At 43.9% G+C, this 19,436-nt stretch overlaps 5 protein-coding genes across 5 annotated transcripts; 4 read left to right on the top strand and 1 right to left on the bottom strand. All coding sequences in view use genetic code 11, as the record gives it.

The window, feature by feature from the left end:
* Positions 1 to 405: 405 nt before the first annotated feature.
* EGR_05219 (Glyoxylate reductase/hydroxypyruvate reductase) lies at positions 406 to 1,594 on the top strand (the record flags this gene model as incomplete). Its single annotated transcript, XM_024494468.1, has 4 exons — positions 406 to 751; positions 791 to 1,125; positions 1,200 to 1,432; positions 1,510 to 1,594. The coding sequence occupies 4 exons, from the start codon at positions 406 to 408 to the stop codon at positions 1,592 to 1,594; spliced, it is 999 nt and encodes a 332-aa protein (XP_024351089.1).
* A 1,318-nt stretch (positions 1,595 to 2,912) lies between these two features.
* Positions 2,913 to 7,965, bottom strand: EGR_05220 (hypothetical protein; the record flags this gene model as incomplete). The annotated part of the gene is made up of 7 exons (XM_024494469.1): positions 2,913 to 3,107; positions 4,151 to 4,442; positions 4,516 to 4,735; positions 5,414 to 5,629; positions 6,014 to 6,179; positions 7,010 to 7,595; positions 7,727 to 7,965. 7 exons carry the CDS (start codon positions 7,963 to 7,965, stop codon positions 2,913 to 2,915), a joined length of 1,914 nt encoding a protein of 637 aa, XP_024351090.1.
* A 2,866-nt stretch (positions 7,966 to 10,831) lies between these two features.
* EGR_05221 (Phospholipase D3) lies at positions 10,832 to 13,293 on the top strand (the record flags this gene model as incomplete). The annotated part of the gene is made up of 8 exons (XM_024494470.1): positions 10,832 to 11,143; positions 11,573 to 11,684; positions 11,756 to 11,886; positions 11,966 to 12,166; positions 12,322 to 12,467; positions 12,712 to 12,874; positions 12,951 to 13,053; positions 13,127 to 13,293. 8 exons carry the CDS (start codon positions 10,832 to 10,834, stop codon positions 13,291 to 13,293), a joined length of 1,335 nt encoding a protein of 444 aa, XP_024351091.1.
* Positions 13,294 to 14,078: 785 nt separating this feature from the next.
* EGR_05222 (Major heat shock protein Bbb) lies at positions 14,079 to 15,941 on the top strand (the record flags this gene model as incomplete). Its single annotated transcript, XM_024494471.1, has 1 exon — positions 14,079 to 15,941. The coding sequence occupies one exon, from the start codon at positions 14,079 to 14,081 to the stop codon at positions 15,939 to 15,941; it is 1,863 nt and encodes a 620-aa protein (XP_024351092.1).
* Positions 15,942 to 17,099: 1,158 nt separating this feature from the next.
* Positions 17,100 to 18,995, top strand: EGR_05223 (Heat shock protein; the record flags this gene model as incomplete). The annotated part of the gene is made up of 1 exon (XM_024494472.1): positions 17,100 to 18,995. One exon carries the CDS (start codon positions 17,100 to 17,102, stop codon positions 18,993 to 18,995), a length of 1,896 nt encoding a protein of 631 aa, XP_024351093.1.
* Positions 18,996 to 19,436: the final 441 nt, after the last annotated feature.

Below are 19,436 nucleotides of genomic sequence, written 5' to 3' on the forward strand. Positions count from 1 at the left end.
GTCTTCCTTAGTGGGGAGGGGGTCTCGGGGTTCCGCTGTGGGTTTCAAAAAAGTGCAGTTTCGGAGGCGTATGGTAGTGAAGTTCTCGCACTGTCGGGTATCGACTTATTACCAAAGTCAGTGTTTTCCATGGGCAGTCAAGAAATTCGGGAGCCTAAAAGCAGAAGTAGAAATAAGATGCATGTGAGAACAGAATATTAAACAATGAATTTGAACAAGGAAGTAAAAGCGGGTCAAGAAAATCGTGAGCACATATTATTACTGTTGCTCTGTTTGGATCGTATACCCACATATTTTTGCCTCACGTATTTTGTTTTAAGTCTTCTCAAGGTCGTCTGATCCATTTGAAACGCCTTGTTTGCTGACTGCTTTGTCAACACGATTATGACTGATGTATATGTAGCGATGAAATTACCTGAAAAGATTTTACAAAATCTTACCAAGTTTGGCTTAAAATACGAGTGCTGGAATGGTCCGGGCATACCACCGCGACAGCACCTGGTCGGCCGTGTGAAAGGCGTAAAAGGCCTTATTTGTCACTTGGGTGTCAAAATTGATGCCGAAGTTTTGAATGCAGCTGGTAGCAATCTCAAGGCTATAAGCACCATGTCGGTAGGCTATGATCACCTAGACCTTAAAGAAATCAAAGCCAGAAATATTCGCGTTGGCTATGTTCCTGAAATCTTAACTGACGCAACTGCCGAGTTAACCGTCAGCCTACTGCTCATGGTTTCCCGTAGAATGAGGGAAGGTAATCTTTTCGTCCCATCAACCACGTTTTTTTGACTAGCGTCTGAAACCGTGCCTGCCGGGAAATGGGGTGCATGGGAGCCATTCTGGATGTGTGGAAAGGGTCTGAAAAGCTCCGTTGTCGGAATATTTGGTCTTGGACGTATCGGCAAGGCCGTTGCAACTCGTCTGGCTGCATTCTCCCCCAAACGTATCATTTACTCGTCTTCGGGTCACCGCCCCGGAGGCTACCAGCCGGTTCTCCTCTTTACCAAACCCGACGGAACGCCGATTGAAGCAGAACCCGTTTCCTTCAATGAACTTCTTAAAGAATCTGATTTCCTTTGTGTCTGCGCCTCTATGGGTGAAAAACTTAGGGGTGTCTTCAACGACGAGGTTAGAAAAACTGGCTTTTTGTGTTCGGCTCCAGTTGCCCATCCAGATCATTTGCATGGTTACGCTGACTGTAGGTATTCGGTAAGATGAAGGCGGGCGCCGTCTTCATAAACATAGCACGTGGCGCGATGGTCGACCAGGAGGCGTTGTATCGGGCCCTAACAAAGGGTGTTGAAGCTGGCGGGCTGTATGGTGCGGGTCTGGATGTTACTGTACCAGAGCCTCTTCCCTCCAACTCACCGCTGCTCAAGCTACCTAACTGTTTCATCCTGCCACACATCGGAAGCGCCACCGAGGAGACGCGATGGTATGTTCAGCCTTTGCTCCATATAATTAATGCTCCTTGTGCCCCAATTAAATACCTCCCTTGTTCTTTCCATAAAGGTTGATGGCTGAACGTACAGTTGACAATCTCATTGCCAGTCTCTCAGATCCTCCAAAACCAATGCCATCGGAGTTGAAATTCTAGTTACCAGATGTAGAACGCAGTAATCTACTTGGCACCTCCTCTGCGGTTGGTAGTGTAGTATGTCAAATACGTAACCAAATTAAAGCTGATTGAGTGTCATAAGTGCTTCATATGTTCAAGATGTATAAGTCCCACGCATTCAACGTTATTAGCAAGGTTAATATCAATTTGATGATCGAAATGCGTTGAGAACCTAAATTTGGATGTAGGGTCTGATTTTCCCCATCTCTCGATAGTAAGCATGTCGATGCATTTATTTGCCAGAACTTATACTACTGTATTGCCACGAAGGCAGCCTCAAATAAAAGCAGCCAATCATTAACAGTTTCGCAGGCAGGGTCTTGCAGGGCAATTGAGCGCTGCAGTGGAAATACTTCATTGTTCCCATCTGACACAAAGTATTGGAGCTTTAATTTTTCTTCCTTTTCAGTCCAGCATGTTTTATATGTAGGCGACTTGTCGTTTTAAGGTTGGAACTCGAGACTGGCGCACATATGTGACGCTAGAAGATAACGCGTTAACCCTTGATTCCACGTATCACAGAGTTGATTTTACTGTACTTTCTACTAATCAATTCTGTCCACCTTAAATGAGACACTTCAAGCAGAGGAAGCTCTTATTCTCAAAAGAACTTAAGGTCAATGTAAATGTTTCATCTGTTCACAGAAGTGATGGCAAGGTGAAACAAGGTTGACAATACCATGTAAAAATAAACAAAAACACTTTGGACTTGCTCGACACTAAGTTACCTTGCCAGAGATGTTATTCTTTACATAGAGCACGATCTTGAACATAGAAATCAGAGGCAGGCCTCAATGAGGCCCATATTATCATCAACTGATGGACGTCTAATTTACAAGATAGAATTAAACGAAACCACAGAAATTATTACAGCACTTTGTCAATCGTATTTCTTCCATGTTTTAGCCATTTTCTCCATGTATAGTGCAAAAAATATATAGCCTGTAATACATCCTTGAGCAACGTACAAGTCATTGTTCAAAGCCGTACAATTCAAGTGTGTTAACTGCCATGGGGACTGATGCCTCACTCCTCTGCTGTCGATCAATAATCCACCTTGAATCCATCGAAGCATTCAGAGAATTTTCATTGCCTAGTTTAACCGTCTCAAAACCTATTTATTACCTCGGCATACCTTGTAAGGAAATTTGTGCTTCACAAGTGACGGTTTTGACACGGTAGTACGGAGTTTGTGCGACTTTTACATTCAACAGCAGACCCAAACAAGGACTGAGACAGGCAGGGTGGAGAATAATTGAGGCCTAGATTTTTGCTCACAAACAAGGGCAAAAAGCACCTATCGCCACCGCGGCGGACGTCGGAGGACCTTGCTATGCGGAGTCCGAGCTCGCCGATCGAGGCGGAATTGGCGTAGTGCCTCTCTGATGTCTGCCGGCACAGCGCTGCCCTCTTCGTAGAAAGGACTCAACGCTCCTCCAAACGCCGGCATCTTTTCGCGCATCTCCTCCAGTAGTTCTGCCTTCTCCGTGAGCTAGAGCCAAGTGATTTCCACGAAAAGGAAAAAAAAAATAGCTAGCGGTTTCCACACGTTGCCACCTCAATAATCAACCAGCCATCAGGTAGTAGGCAGCAACGGTGATGGCGTTAACGATGTTTGGGTTGAACTCCATTAAACACCACAAAGACTTAATTCGTTCCCTGTCACCGTCATATATGCACAGCTCACTGATATTTGGCGCCAGGTTTCACAAACACGTGACGCGGTAATTAGTTGCATCAAATCGTGACTCAAACAACTCAGCTAGATTTAAAACACGAAAACAGACAAAGATTTTTTTAAGAATGAACATATTATAGTTTAGTTTTTGAGTAGCAGCTGCTTTGGTCAGTTTGGTAGTGGATGTGTTGGTGTATCATGGTAGAACAATAAAACGCTCAAGTGGCCGTGGTAAACTTTCCTCTGAGATGCCGGTGACGTAAGACTTAAAGTTGGATTGCAGCTGAGATGTGGCATGATTCCAGATGGCCTATTAAAATCGTCAGAATAGTTCTGCCTCCATTATCGTCGCTCAATAGCAAAACAGCATACTGACGATTTGTTTCTTCAGTGATGATTTCGACACCGCATTCATTTCCCTTCATCTCTTTAACCAATTGCAGTAGTCCCTTTATTTTTCGCTACGAAACAGGGCCTAATAAGACCAATCTCCTCGCGGTCGTAATGCATCGAGTTCGTCCTCCTTCCCCATAAAGTCATTTGACTCTTAAGGACGCTTGACTTGCTCAACAAAAACCAAATTCATCGCTATTTCCCATTTCTGGGACTTCTACAGGCTTGATTAGAGAAGAGGAGGAGTAGCGAACTTGAGCCGGAAATTTTGGAGAGTCATTCAGTAACTAATAATGGAGATATCGTTGAAAGACTAGATACGAATTTTCGCATACTTAGAACTCGACCTATCTCCAATTCCCACTTCCTGAAGTAGTTCTCCATCAATGGCCTCAAGGAACCAGAAGATAGTGGTAGATGGGTAGGGCGGGGTAGAAAGACGTGATGGTTGGTTAAAAACGAACCTTTAGGAAGAAGACCTCGTTTGGATGTGGTCGCGGGTGAGGAAAGGCACGAATTGGGTGGCTCTTTAGTGCTGCCTCCTCGCTTTCCACTGCAAAAAGAGCCGCGTGCTCTGCTTCTGTTAGCTCGGCTGCTCCATCATCTGTCGATCTCGCTGTGACATCTGCTTCCTTCCCCTCGGTGCTTGAGTTAGGGATTAGGCGCACCTGAGCATTCGCTTCCGCCTTCACTTGTGTCGGCTCGAGCAGCATCGCACGTGTCACCAATTCCAGTGCCTCCGAGTTTGGACGATGCCTGTTGGATATTTCGTGCGTTTTCAAATGCTCAGGGTTAAGTAAATGATCCTGAGAAGGAAATGTGTACTCACTCATGGCTAGAAGCGAGATCCGTTGAAGCTGGGGAAGTGAACATAGGAATACGGGGCGAGTTCCAGAGAAGATTGAAGGGGTCGCCGGCGTCCGGAGCCTTCCAAAGAGCACACAGAGAATTCAACTGGTAGGCAATAAGCTGCCACGTGGCCGAGGTGGCGTCGAAGAGTAGTAACTGCACGCTGAAGGGGCTTTCTAGCTCATTGTAGAGTGTAAAGCCTTGGGGAAGAAGAAATAAAGACCTGCTGTTAAACAGCCATTTTTTGGATTATGCTGTAATTGCACAGAACAGTTCATTTATTCACGATACAGTTACCAGCCTCTCAGCCCTTCTGTTGACATCACTATAGTCAGACCAGGGATTTTTACCATTGTGGTGGGAAAGAGAACAAAACAAGGGGGAAAAATGCGTAGTGAAGCGATGCAACTTAAACGTCTTCTGCTACTAAATCTCCACTTCAATAACACGGAACATTGCTAGGGCTTTACAACACGAAGACAGTCTAAAAAACTAGCGACAGTATCACATACTGCCTGTGACTGTTTCTAGACTACAGCAGCTCATCTATCGACTCATCTCTTTTCTGTTAGATAAAAAGAGGAATCTTTGTAAACCCATTGAACCATTTGCATTAAATTTGGTAAATTAGAGGCGTGTTCACCGGAATATGGTACTTAAATCCAGTCTAGGAATTCATGAGCCTTATTATACCAGCCAGTCAAACCCACTAATCTAACCAAAAGCAGAATAAATTTTAAAAAACCTACAGGTCAATTTTGACAAATTTCCGTAAACCAAAAACAGCCGATTTTCGATGGCTCAACATTCTAGTAGGCACCTATTTGAAGCTACAACCCCAAATCCATGTCCAGGAATAACCCAAACCGCAGATCTACCTTGGTTATAGGCCATAGCACTGGTCCAAGCGAAGGCAGCCAGGATACCATTGGAGAGAGCCTCACGCGCTAAAGAATCGGAGGGGGCAATGCCATCGGTGCAATGAAAGTGCCACTGCTCCGATGAAGGCGTCACGTCAACCACACCCAGTAGACCGAATTTACAAGGCTCTTCACTCACCGGTTCAGGCAGAAACGGACTCGATGGCCAGTAGCCTATGTAGAGAAGAATTGAACAAGAGGTAGTTATGTGAGAGGTCTATAAGGACAAGTTGTTCTTCTTCTACGCATCAGTAACTTCTGTGACCTGACACTAAACCAACTTCCCGAGCGGCTTCTGTAAAGGTGCATATTACCAAACTTAGAGCACAGTTTGATGGCGCACTATCGAGGAGGATATTGGACTCTGCTTGTGACACCAGTGCTGCTTGTATGCTGCACAGCTCGACAATACAGCGGTCTCGCCATACCAATAATAACCTAATTGGTATTAACGTTCACAATTCAGTTATCAGTGAATCTATTGGTAGGGATCCACAGTCTTCAGATAGAGCTCAAACACAACGAAACATCCTCAAGATGTTAGACCCGGAGTCTTACCAGCCACAGAACGAATGTACTCAGGTGAGTACATGGAGTTGACGAAGGGTAGACAGCTGAAATCGTAGTGATCGATGGGGTCGAGACCAAAGACCTCGGGCCGATAGAGCTTACCGTCCGGTGGCAGTCTGTCCTCAAAGCAAACCCCTTCTGATGCAGCAACGAACTAGGTGAAAAGAGAAAAACATTCTACAATCTTAACAAGTTGGCTACCAGAGAACTAGAGATAAGTTGACTACAACAGCCCAGATATTTTATTGGTCTAACATGGTACCAACACTTGCAATAGCGAACTGGTCAATTCGATTGCTGCTCAAAAATGCATAAAAAATACAACTATTCTCGAATCGAAAGCATCCCACACCCATTTCATTGTTTTAAACTCCAACAGTTTACCTGTATTACGATCTGGTGGTCCCATTTGCTATAATACAAGAAGACTTGTCTTCCCTTTTTGAGAAAGGTACTGGTTAAAGGAACTTGATAGCCTTGGACCTAAAACTTTCTTCTAATTGGGCATCGGACGGCGAGAAAGATATGCTGCCGTCATAATTCAAAAAAAGAACCGAGAGGGAGAATTACTGGCGTAAAAGCTAAGCTTATTTTTCTGTTAGTAAAATCCAAAAAAAGTAACATAGATGGCTAGCGTGAATGAATGACACAAAAATTGAGTGATACGAAGTATTGACCTCATGGTAGTTTTGAAAAGTTTTTGCAAATGTAGTTACCTAGACACCTTACTGCAAATTTGAAAGAATTGAATGGTGAACCGAAATACGCATAGGGATAAAAACAGTGTAAACAGAGAGTGTTATACTAAACCTTGTCAAATGGCAAAATACAAGCAAAAATTCAGTTAAAAGTGCATCAATAACATGCACTAGGGTTGATCCGAAAGATCTGACCATCTCATAACCTGGTTTCTCAGCTTATAGTGGAATTCAATTGTACTTTTACATATTAAGCCACCAAACCAACGAAACGGTATAAGCTTACTGGTGGAAGGGGTGAATCCGTACGAATTTGCCACGCCAACTTCCCACAAATGCGGAAGCGGAGCAACTCTTCTGCATCCAGAATTGCGTCCTCAGTTGCCTCCCAGACACCCTCCGACAGACATTCATTTTTAATACGTTCAGTGTCGTAGAGGTCCGCAAAACCAGATCGTTTGAAAAAGGTCTCCACCTTGGCACCCACGTCCGCCTGAGTGGCTCTGGTGCGCAAGTGGCTTTGGTCGCAGTACTCAACCAAAACAGAGTAAATACATTCCATGAAAGAGCCTAGAAATTCCTGTCGCTCCTTGGAAGACGAATTAGGCTGCAGAGGGCACAAAGTCAGGAATTCTTGAACCCGATTTTTGATGATATTGATATCTAGGTTTGTCGGCGCAGAGTAGGTTGGAGTGAGCTCTTTGAGGGAACGCACATTGGTTCGAGTGATGTACTGGGAAAAGTCGAGGGTGTTTGTACAGTTGAGAGGAAGGTCGAGGCGGTGATACCACAAGTTTCTTTCGTGGTAGTAAAGTTCTTTCAGTTTTTCAAAAAGGGTAGGCTGAACTTTCAAAGCCCGTCCGATTTTGTAGCTAAAGTTACATGGAGGTATGATTAAACAAGAAAATTCAAAAAAGTAATGCAGGTGTCATGAGGAAAATGTAATGATTTAATAAAAAATACGTCAGGATATGTGTTGCGAAAAGTTCCATAGCATACTTACAACTTCTCTGTAGTTCTGACATTAGTTGTTCCCCACGATCCAGGAATACTCGTAGGAAAGAGGTGCTCAATTTTGAGAGTCTTCAGTGGATCCTCATCGTAAAATGGCAAGCTATGAAAAGGAGGTGGCATTTTCCTCCTCCTTCTTTGGCGGTCACGAGCAGGCTGCTTCTGAATAACAGCAGAGGTGCGGAGACCTTTAGCAAAAGTTGCTTGGACGCATAAACGATGCCGTAGCATACCACCTGATTCGCACTAGTGACGCCTTCGGCATTCAAAATTCTGCACCTTGGTGCAATTGTATAAATAAATTATTTTCGTCTATAGTATAGTACAGCATTTTAAGTACACGAATTGTATTTAACTTTGTTTAGTTTAGAAAGCTAGTTGAGTAAAAGGCATATTAGGAATAGAATTTCCTATATTGCAGCAATATTTGTATTTAAAACGAAGAACTCGAGTCTGAATCTCCCTTTGTAAATACTGTATTGGCAATAAGGAGTTACTTCATTGGTAATTAAAATTCTGCAAAGCCTACTACAGAAATCCTTCTTGTTTAACGTTTGTGCATATTGGTACACATGCTGAGTGCATATTCTGACACATATGGGCTGCTGACTTCTCGATTCATTTGTAACAGAACCAGCTCTAATTTAAAACCGCATTCTGGTTTCCAACAGACCTCTTTGTATAGCTGGGAACACACGGATTAAAGATATGTTTCACTAAATAATGTAGCTCTCCAAACCTTCATTTCAGTCGAAATAGGCCGCAGTCGTTTGGCAGCAGCTACATTACCAACGTATAGGAGGGCTGAAATGCTGCTAATATGGTCTATAGGATAGGCCGACAAGCAGAAATGCAACGTACAGGGTCTTAAGCTGCACCGAAATTTAACGCACATGTAAATAAAGCATCACACTACCAAAAGCGTCATGAGGCATTGGTAGATACTAGCATAATCAACATAAGCGTTACCTGAACCGCTAACGCAGAGTTTATTTTGCTATTCACTAAAATTGTCTGCTCATATGAACGTACATTTTCCACATCCATCTCTCTACTCAAGTTTTAGCTCCCTAATCCCACCTGTAGTGTGATGAAATTTGAAAATGCAATATAATAGCTTAGAAGCAGTTGCACCCCACAAGTATAAAATGTCCACAGCTTTTTATTACTAATTTCATGCCCTTCTACTGTAGTCTATTGGATTACAACAGAGCAGCGCAGACTCCGTCTTTCGCTGTCTTTGAATGGTTCCAACTTCCGCCTTGCATGACCTTTTTGCACTCCGCAGTTGTTTTTACAAGGGGCTATCACTCGAGGCTAATTAGCGTCTCTCTACCGGTTACCAAGGATAGAGTAAGGATCATAAATCCATGGTTTATCGAAAAGAATTCGGGCAAGAAGCTGAAACCCACTAGATATTTTCACCCTACTCACTAACAAGTGTGCGAAAACTGCTTGTTTAACCCACATGAAGCATCATTCTTTCCTAGGATTTAGGCGTTCAATAACAAATATCCATTTTCACTAATGAAAATACTGTAGGCAACATCCGTCACACCCCGAGTCGCCTCTGAGGTCGTAGAAAGTCGTAATAGTATGGCAGAAGAGCTGAGGATACTTAAACGGTTGAGAAGTCATGACTCTGAGCAAAAATACAAGTGGTGGAGTATTATGTGCCCACCTAATCCGACCCAGAGTCAAATGACATATGAAGGCATTGCTATTTTACTTGATACATAAGCAACTTTATGAAAATATAAGGTTTTTCGGAGGATTCAGGCATTTGAAGGTATTTTTTGCATTTACTTAGGGGGAAAGGGTTATTATTTGCCTTTTACTTCGACTCTTAGGGATGTGCAGCGTCACTAAAAATAAGTCGTTGTTGTGTCGAAGGCTTATGAAGTTCTGAGCTACGTAAACCTTTACTGATGATTTGTCATTAAATTTTTCTCGAAAAGGACAAAATTCATGTACATTCTTGCTTAGCCCTTTTTGTACAGAGTAATTTTTCTAAATGAGAGCATGCAGGCCATCAAGTTTACGTTTAGAGGAGTCGGAGGTAAAGAACTCAGTGGGTAGTACCGCGGTACCGACAAGCCTTAGTAAGCTGGACGTATGTAGTGCGTACACCGCCTACAGACTACCTACTGGAGTCCTTGAGCGAATCCATTCTCGCGTATTTACAACACTTATTGGTCTAGATCCTTGAGTGCTCACGGGTTACTTAAAAGTCAGTACCTAACAATGAGTAGAAATAGAACGAGGATGGAAAATTTAACACCTTCTAGGGTATTCAGGAATAAAACGCATAAAGAGGAGTTGTTAAAAGTAATCGAAACGAAGATGTTTTAGGTTTGTGAATAACCTTTGTAAAAATGTATAATGGGTTAAATTATATTAACAAATTGACACTTAATCATGTCAGATTCCTCAATACACGGAGACATTCCAGCCTCTTACCATCCGATTACCAGAAGGATACAATGGAGCCATGCTAGTTCGGATTTTGTAAATTACTTCAAGTGGTTGTTTAAAAGAATGTCATTCTTATTTACCAAAAAATCTTATTCTCCTTCAAAGCCAAAATATGCCTAAATTGGCAGCTATTTATTCGCGACGTCTCCGTCTCGTCAACGAAGACTGAGTCAATGAATAAAATGTCCCATTAATGTTTTTGTTACTACGTCATCAAATCGAAGGTTAAAACTCAAGGCCTTCGGATAGCGCTGTTATGTGCACAAATAAAGGGGGAGTCTGATTGGTGCGCGTAAACTATGTCCGGGCAGTTGACTGGCCCGTGATGTGCCATTTTTGGCCAGCTGGTAGGCTCGATTTCCCCATTCTATCAGCCCGGTGACGGTAAGTCCATCCTGGTGTTTTACAGCCACTGTCACCCCGCGTGATTCATCATAAGCAGATTGGTCTAATGTCCGGCGATAAAATTGGATTGAAGGTCTCCTGGATCTGAGAATACTTCCTCCTTTATGCTAATTTTTGAGTTTGTCAATGCGATACTTAATCCGGATTGTGGTAGTCGATTTCCTCCTGAGAACTCGGTAGTATGCAGGATATCTTTTTTCCCACAGGTTAGGTGAAAATGAACATTTCAACACTCGTGCTGGTGTTCGCCGTAGTCGTCAGCATTTCATCCACCTTCGTCAGTCCCCTCATCGCGGTGTTTGCCGGTGCGACATCGAAGTTTGCTGAAACCGATTTGGAGAGCTGCACTGCCTTCTTGACTGAGAGTCTTCCCGAAGGACTGGTCTACCCGTCCTCTGCACCTAGTTTCATTTCTACCGCCTTCGCGTGGGATATGCTGCTCTACAATGCTCAGGAAAACGTCTCAATCGCATCATTCTATTGGTCGATGCTGCGTGAAGACGTTTATAACTCCTCCTCTGCCTACCAGGTTAGCACTGATCTCGGTGCCACGAGGCATTGTATTTCTGTCGTGGCCATGTCTGAATACCCATGGGAAATGTAATAGTTTGCAAATAATTAACATGCTTGCTCTCAGCGTCACATATATGTGACGCCCAGATCCTCTTATCTCAATTTAGTAAAGCATCTGGATTCCAGTCTGGATGTACCTTTTTTGTCAAAGTAAGCTTCTACCTCCGGAGATGACTTGTGGGACTCGTTTGCGCTATTCATTGTCTCGTGAATGGGCTACAGCAGTGCAGTGTTCCTCTCCAATTTCTCAAAAGCAGAAGAAGGATGCTGATTTTTTCCCCGAAATCCAATTCAACAAATACTACCGTTTGAGTTGCCTCAAATTATGCAAAGTTTGAGGGAATACGATGCTGGAATTTATGAAAGTTGAGCATTTTTTCCTTAGGGTGAAAATATATTCCAAAAGTTACTGACAAAGAGTGGAAACATCAACGTCAATATTGTCACGAGTGGTCCACGAGGCTCCGACAATGATTTGGACAGACTAATTGCAGCAGGTAATTTGGCAAGGCTTGTGTCTCGACAATGTGTAAGTTCAAGGTAATCCCTATGTTTTTCCTTTTTCAAGGAGCAAAAGTAGAGTATTTGGATGTTGCTAAAATGCTCTCAGCAGGCGTTCAGCACGCCAAACTCTGGGCAGTCGACAATTCGCACGGCTACCTTGGCAGTGCCAATATGGATTGGAGGTCGTTAACACAGGTACTTTGAGAGTATCGAAAACAACATTTACTTAAATTTATTCATCAACCTATTCCCAAGTCATTTGCTCACTTTTCAGGTGAAGGAGATTGGCGTACTATTAAGATTTTGTCGAACCCTTGCGACAGATTTGGCCAAAATAATTGGTGCCTTTGACTACGTTGCACGATCAGACATTGACTTTCCGATTAACTGGAGTCCAGAGTACACAACCATCTACAACCGATCAAATCCCATGCGCCTAATGATGAATGGAATACCTGCAGAAGTCTATATTTCGGTGAGTTGAGGAACATCGCACAATGGTGTATCTTTTATCGTGCTGCATGCCAAAGTATTTGCTTCTTTAAAGTTACTAGAAAATGTTCAGTCATTAGTAGGTTGTTTGCCGAAACGTGCCTGGTGAGTATTTAGCGGCGTAGTCTTGTCTTCCAGATGTCACCTCCACCTCTCAGCCCGACAGGACGTGAGGACGACTTGGAAACCATCCTTCATGTGATCGATTCTGCGAGTTCCTTCATCTACGTTTCTGTCATGGCCTTCCAACCACTCATCCAATCGTACACGGGCAAACCACATAAGTGAGTACCCTATTTACAGTTGATCTATGTTATGGGAGATATTTTCACCTCTTTGTATGGGAAACTCCCTGGAAAATATTAGTAACTTCTGCCCTGATAAATCAGAAATCATTTCACTGACGGGAAGTGGGGATTTCGCTGTAGTCTCAAATTTGAATAGCTCCCTCTATAAGATTGCTGTCTTCTGCTAATCAGTCGATGAAGGAGACAAGGCCACTTGTCCACTTGCCACAATTTCGCCTAGGTACTGGCCTGCGTTGGTTAATGCACTAGTGAAGGCTTCCATGGAGAATAATGTGGAGGTGCGCATCCTCATAAGTGAATGGGACCACACCCCACCTAAACAGCGTCAATACATGGAGTCCCTTCGCGCCTTGAATGGAGCCAACGGCGCCAGAATTAGAATCGTGAGTTTTGACCAACCCATCCGGCTACTTAGGATTATTAGCAGCACACTTGAGTTGGTGTACTTCGCCTCTCCAGCGATTCTTTGTAGTGCCTTCGTTGACATCGGAGCAGAAATCCATTCCGTTTGCGCGAGTGAATCACAGCAAGTATATGGTGACTGATAAGACCCTCTACATTGGTGAGCTTAAATGGCGCTGGTGACATTTTATAAACAGGGGACGTATAACCATTCCGTTGATTTTTGATTGAAGGAACGTCAAATTGGTCAGGAGATTACTTCAAATTTAGCGGAGGCGCAGGCCTGGTCATCAATGGTGAAGGTGATGCAGTGGGCCCAAATAAAGAGAAGCCACTGCGCCGGCAGTTGGAGGAAGCCTTCCTTCGCGATTGGAATTCTATGTTCACTGACGACTTGTAACTAAAATTGTCTGTCAGCAGTGGTTCGTAGTTGTTTCAATAAATGTTTAGCACATAATCCGCAGAACTTCCTCGATGCATTTAGCGAATGTGAAAAAGAATTACTTGCGCATTCGGTATCTGACTGGTGTCACACATTTGACATCGTGGTTTTCTGACCTGAGTGCTTGGGGTAACAAATATTTTACTCGTATTTCCTTCACTAGTTGGATTCAGTCGTGTCTCTAACAGGTAATAGGATGTATCTTTCCAGCTTTTGGGAGGGTGTCAAATGGAAGGATGGAGCATTTGAGATGCTTCTGAAACAATAAGCAATTCATTTGACAGCTTGCTTGGCTAGGTAATTGACTGGAGGTAGGAAACGGAGTTCAAACAAATGCAGGTTTATGTAGATAACGAATAGGAGTGGTTGTAATTGACCTTCAAAATGCATGAGATGTGAATTATAGAGACAAGAGTTTTAAGCACAGACTCAAGACAGCGGTTAGTTAGTTCTGCCTTACATTTGTTTGACTTGACTTTGACAACTGTCTTTGAATTACACAGGACCTTCCTTCGTCTTAGGTTATGCTTCTGCTCTGCAGTTCCACTTTGAGTGCGAAATCACACACCAAAACTGATTTGAGAGGTCGAAATCATGTTTAAAGTTTCGGTCACGCTAGTGTAGAAAGTTTTTCCTTTTAAAGTTCTTGACATTTCAAGTCAGCTGATGTTGGCTACACTGGTCAAATCGATTGCTGTAGAAAGAAGGGAAAAGGTGGAAGAAGACCGCGGTAAGAACTTGTCATGCACCAAAGCTTAAAGCGTCTCCCACCACTAGCAATTGACTATGGTAACACCTACTGCCGCTGTGCCATCTATGACCCCGTCACTGAAGAGGTGGTTATCTTTACAGATTCCAGTGTTGGCGATTGCCTACGTAGATACATTCATAGTTACGTCGCCTTCAATGCCAATTCGCCTCTTGTTGGAAATCTAGCTCGTGCAGAGGCGATAAGAAATCCAAGTCACAGCGTTTGTTGGATTAAACGCCTCCTCGGTAGACGTCCATCCGATGTGACAAGTCTTACTGCTGGACTCTGCTGTCAAACCAAAATTTCCTGTGATGGAGAGAGTGAGCGTTTGAAGTTCTGTGAGAATCAGTACCTAACTGAGGAGATTGCAGCAATGCTGTTGAGTCGACTGCGCGAGATGGCTGAAGAAAGGATGGAGCGTCACGTGAACACGACATTTATCACTGTGCCTGCATGCTTCAACGACGCTCAACGAGAAGCTATTGTAAATGCTGCAGAAATCGCGGGCTTCTACAGGGTGCATCTTCTTAACGAGACCACGGCAGCGTCAGTTGTCTACGCTGCTCATAATACTGGTACTTTAAAAGACTCTAAGAACGTGGTGTTCTACGATCTAGGAGGGGGCCATGTGAATGTCTCCGTTTGTAAAATCACTTCTACTCAATGCAGAGTGCTTGGGACTGCTGGAACCGTCGCCGTGGGTGGGGATAACTTCGACGAGTGTGTAGCAACTAAATTGGCAGAGGAATCCGAAAGAACACGAGGTGTTAATATGAGGGAAAGTGGTTGGAACTTCATGCGTCTTCGACTTGCATGCGAACGAGCAAAACGAATTCTCAGCTATGCCCAAGATACCACAATTATGATGACAAAGTTAGGCGCTCCCCTCACATTCGCAAGATCTCTTACGCAGACAGAGTTTACTTCGATGTGTTGGGAGCTTTTTGAAAGCGCCGTAAAACCTGTTACAGAAGCACTAAGCGTTGCAAATCTCTCTACAGATGATATCGATGATGTCGTGATCCTTGGTGGGGCTTCTCGTATGCCTCATCTTCAAACCCTTTTACGAAACATCTTCCACCACAGGGAACTAAATAAAACCTTCCATAGTGAGGAGACCGTTGTTGTCGGTGCAGCGCTGTACGCTGCTCGAATGACGAATTTTTCTCATAATCCTCTTGACGTTTGTGACGTCCTAGCTCACGCTATTGGCATAGAACAGTCGAAGGGTATTTGCCATACCCTGATAAGTTCCAACACACCAATCCCCTGCATCGTACGTGTTGTTCTATCCAAGTCTCCGACTTCCCTTGAACCGCATCTCGAGGTTCGGTTGTATGATGGCTCACGTGCACTGGCATCCGATAACCGATATCTTGGAAGCTTTAAAGTAACTAAACTGCAACCTCTCACAAACACCGCAACAGTGGAGCTGATTTTGACCTCAAGCGGTATTCTTAAGGTGAAGTGGTTAGATGAACTTCTAGATGTGAAGAAGACGGGACTAAGTGCTCCGATGAAGAGCACTGCCAAGAGGCGTTTCACCAGCATGTTAGCGGGTGATACAAGTGTGATGACGTTGAAGGAGCGACGCAGGCATTTGGAAAAGTTGATCTGCGATCTGCGACTGACCACTCAGGCACCAGATATGAATATGAATGAGGCGGACCGACACTACATTCACGGTTGCACGGCTAACTTCTTCGCATGGCTCTCGAAACATCAACGAGCTACGCTGGCTGAGGTGGAGGATAAAATTAGCGAGGTGACAGAGAAAGCCAGCCTCCTTTTTAGCAGCTCTAGGCCACCAAGAGTATGGTCGCCTATCTCGCAAAGACAGAAATCGCTGAAATGATTGAACCCCAACTGTCATAGGTCGTCTTCCAGTTGTGACCAGGTTTTGTACAGGTAAGCCCTGGATTTAGATATTTTGACGAATAAAACTGAAAAGGAACTGATTTTCTCCTCTCTTTTAAGCTGAGGCCTAAATACATTCTGCTTAGAATAGAGGGGTGATAGCTCTCTGAGTCAAGCACAGACTTAGTGGTTTCTTATTAGCTCACATCAAGGCTGAGGAACTGTAGGTGCGGGCAAGTGTACACGCCACCAAGATGGCGATAAAAACCGTGGAGACTGAAGAGCTGGTAATGGTAAACATTGTGCTGTAGAGCATACATTCTATCGCCAAATCCAATTGGTGAAGAAGTGATCATAAACAATTCCACTTGATACAACAAAAAAAATCTATCACAAAGTTGGAAAAGAGGCTAGATTTGACGCGGGATAAAAGACATTAACGACGTCCTAGCTAGATCGTTAATAGAACCGCATTCGACACCTCAGGGGTCACACGGGGCAGATTTGTCACCAGAAAAATAGTGTAGAGCCAAGACAGAAAAAAGGCAACACACACGTGACTTTCGAGTCGTTTCGGAAGCATTCCAACGCTTAGTAGATTTACCGTTTCTTCCATGGAGTCAGCAGCGTCAGAATCGGTAAATCTCTACTGGATAAGCATGTCGTTTGCGGCAATGTTGACCTTAGCATCAGAGTTTTAGAAGTGCTGATAGTCGAGAGCAAACCGCCCGCAGAATCTGCTGTTATAGACCTTAATTTCGCGTCGATCGCCTACGCCGTAATGGAGGCAATGGCTCAATCTGATTCCAATGACTTTCACTGCATAAGCCTTAGGTGTTGTAAGATTCTTCCACAGTTTTTAAAGGTATGGAGGCAAAAAACGCTAGAAGAATTATCTCCAGGTCATTTTTAGGAAGATCATCAAGAAGGGTAGTTTGTGGCGCCCTGGTTACTTCTGGAGATGAAAGCTGGAAAAACAATATTGGGAGACATAGATGGACTTCGTGATGTTTTACATGCGCTGCAAACGTAAAAGTATTTAAAAGTATTTGACCTCGAAGATGATTGATCCTATCACGTGATTGCTGCATGACGGTGACATTAATTTGCCTAGAAACATTGCACTTTGGCAACCAAATGAATAGAGAGATTGCCAATGAATTCACCAGTGGCCATAGATTTGGGCGACAGTTTCTGTCGTGTGGGTCTCTATAAACCCCACGACGGTCGGGTAAGAATAGTTCCCGATTTTGAGGGTTATAGCTACTGCTGCTACTCCATCCCCAGTTACGTGGCCTTCGTGAACAATGCCCGACTGGTGGGCACTACTGCACGCATGCAATCAGTACAGGAACCGCATCAAACCATTAGCAGGATGAAGAGCCTTCTGGGCAAACGGTATTTCGAAGTAGAGGAACAGCTCAGTAACATCACGTACCAAGTCACCTCAGATATTGGTGATGCTGGTCGTCCATTAATCAACGGCCAATTCTATGCTGAGGAAATAGTCGCTGTTTTGGTCAATAAAATGAGGGAGGTAATCACACATACGGCTAAACAGTCGGTAAAAGATGTGGTCATCACTGTTCCTCCCTGTTTCAAGGACGCTCAACGCCAAGCCACGTTGGACGCGGCTGAAATTGCAGGGGTACGAGTCGCAGCCATGTTAAATGAAACAACAGCGGCTGCTTTTGTTTATGCATTCAGCGCCAAAGAAGAGCCATTGAATGTACTCTTCTATGATTTCGGTGGTGGACACGTCGCCGTTACAGTTGCAAGCGTCAGTAAGAGCGAAGTGAGAATTTTGGGAAGTGCAGGTAGTCAGAAAGTGAGTGGAAATGGAATAACTGATCGTTTTACCGCCTCCGTGGCTGAGTTAATTGTCAAACAATACAATCAAGATCCATACTTGAATATGAAAACATACAATCTGCTCCGTCTCATTTGTGAGCGTTGTAAACGCGATCTGAGCTCCAACTTAGAATCAGAACTGATTATTCGTGGTGTCTTGCCTGATATCCCCATCAGAGTGGTTATCACAAGAGCCCACTTCGAGGACATGTGTCAGGACCTTTTCAAGACCGCTATGGAACCCATTGACGAGGCTATTCAGCTAGCCGATCTCAATATTGATGATATCAAAGATGTGGTTATACTTGGAGGCTCTGCACGGATACCCAAGGTTGATTTACTTCTACGAGAAAAGTTTCACAAAAGGCAAATTAATAAGAGACTTCATTCCGAAGAGACTGTCGCCTACGGAGCAGCACTGTATGCCGCACAACTTGCAAAAGCATTGCCTACATCAGTCAGTGTCTATGATGTTACCAACCACACCATTGCGATTGAACAACCTCACCGAGTAGTTTCACCTATGATACCTCGAAATACCCCTATTCCATGCGCTTTTCGTCGTACCTTTTCCACTATGCCAGATAGCGATCAATCCCACCTTACCGTGAGGCTTTACGAAGGTGATCGTGCTAAAGCAACAGATAACACATTCCTTGGATCCTTTGACATCACCGAATTACGCCCAGCTTTTGGTGACATCCACGAGGCAATGGTTGATTTCGAAGTAGATAAAAACGGAATTCTAAAGGCCACGCTGGTTCTCGACTCGCGATGGCATCAGCTTAAGCACGTGGATATTAAGAAAACGTGCCTTCCTGCGGATTTCAAGTATACTGCATGCAGAGAGTTCGCGAGATCCCTATCCGGAGACGCGCACATGAGAAGACTGTTTGAGCATCGTCGTTATCTTGAGTTTTTTGCCTATCTACTTCGTACGGCAACAGGTGCTAAGGCGTTGGACCTGCAAGAACAGGAAGTTCAATGCCTCCTGCACGAGAGTAAGGCGAGCTTAGGGTGGTTGAGATCAAACCCAAAGGCCCAACTGGACGAAACGGATGCAAAGATTATGTCAGTCCAAGACACGGTTACTTCCAGTTTGCGATGTACAATAGAAGAACTTGTATATCACGCTCTACACTTCACGAACCCTGAGGGTGATATCAAGTACTTTCCTGTTGATAGTGAAAAACCTGAATGACACGGTGAATTAACAGCGAACAAGCATGCTTGCTTTGGTCGTAAATTTTCTGGAGAAATAAAACTTCTGTTCCATTTTAATGACGCTCAAACTGGTGAAGCTTAGCAACGCAAACGCACCCCATGCGTGTGACGAATTAGGGGGAATTAATGCCAACAAATTGTACACTTGCCATGAAGAGTCTGCATGTATCGTTTTTACAACTTCATGAGAATTTACTCACTTAAACCAATGCATGTATGGAAACGTCGCTTATGCGATGTTCTGAGGATTAACCCTAACATGTAGTTCATTTTAGAACACACAGAGCTACGCAGCAAGCGCCCCACAACTTCCCTTAAGGCAAAAATGGTACATAGTACTCGAGCAGAACATATATTTATAGTGTACAAAAGGGGTAAGGGCTACTGACAAGGCCCGGAAGCCAGCTCACCCGGCGAC

The sequence above is a fragment of the Echinococcus granulosus genome (assembly GCF_000524195.1).
Source record: "Echinococcus granulosus chromosome Unknown EG_S00037, whole genome shotgun sequence".
Classification (NCBI taxonomy): Eukaryota; Metazoa; Platyhelminthes; class Cestoda; order Cyclophyllidea; family Taeniidae; genus Echinococcus; species Echinococcus granulosus.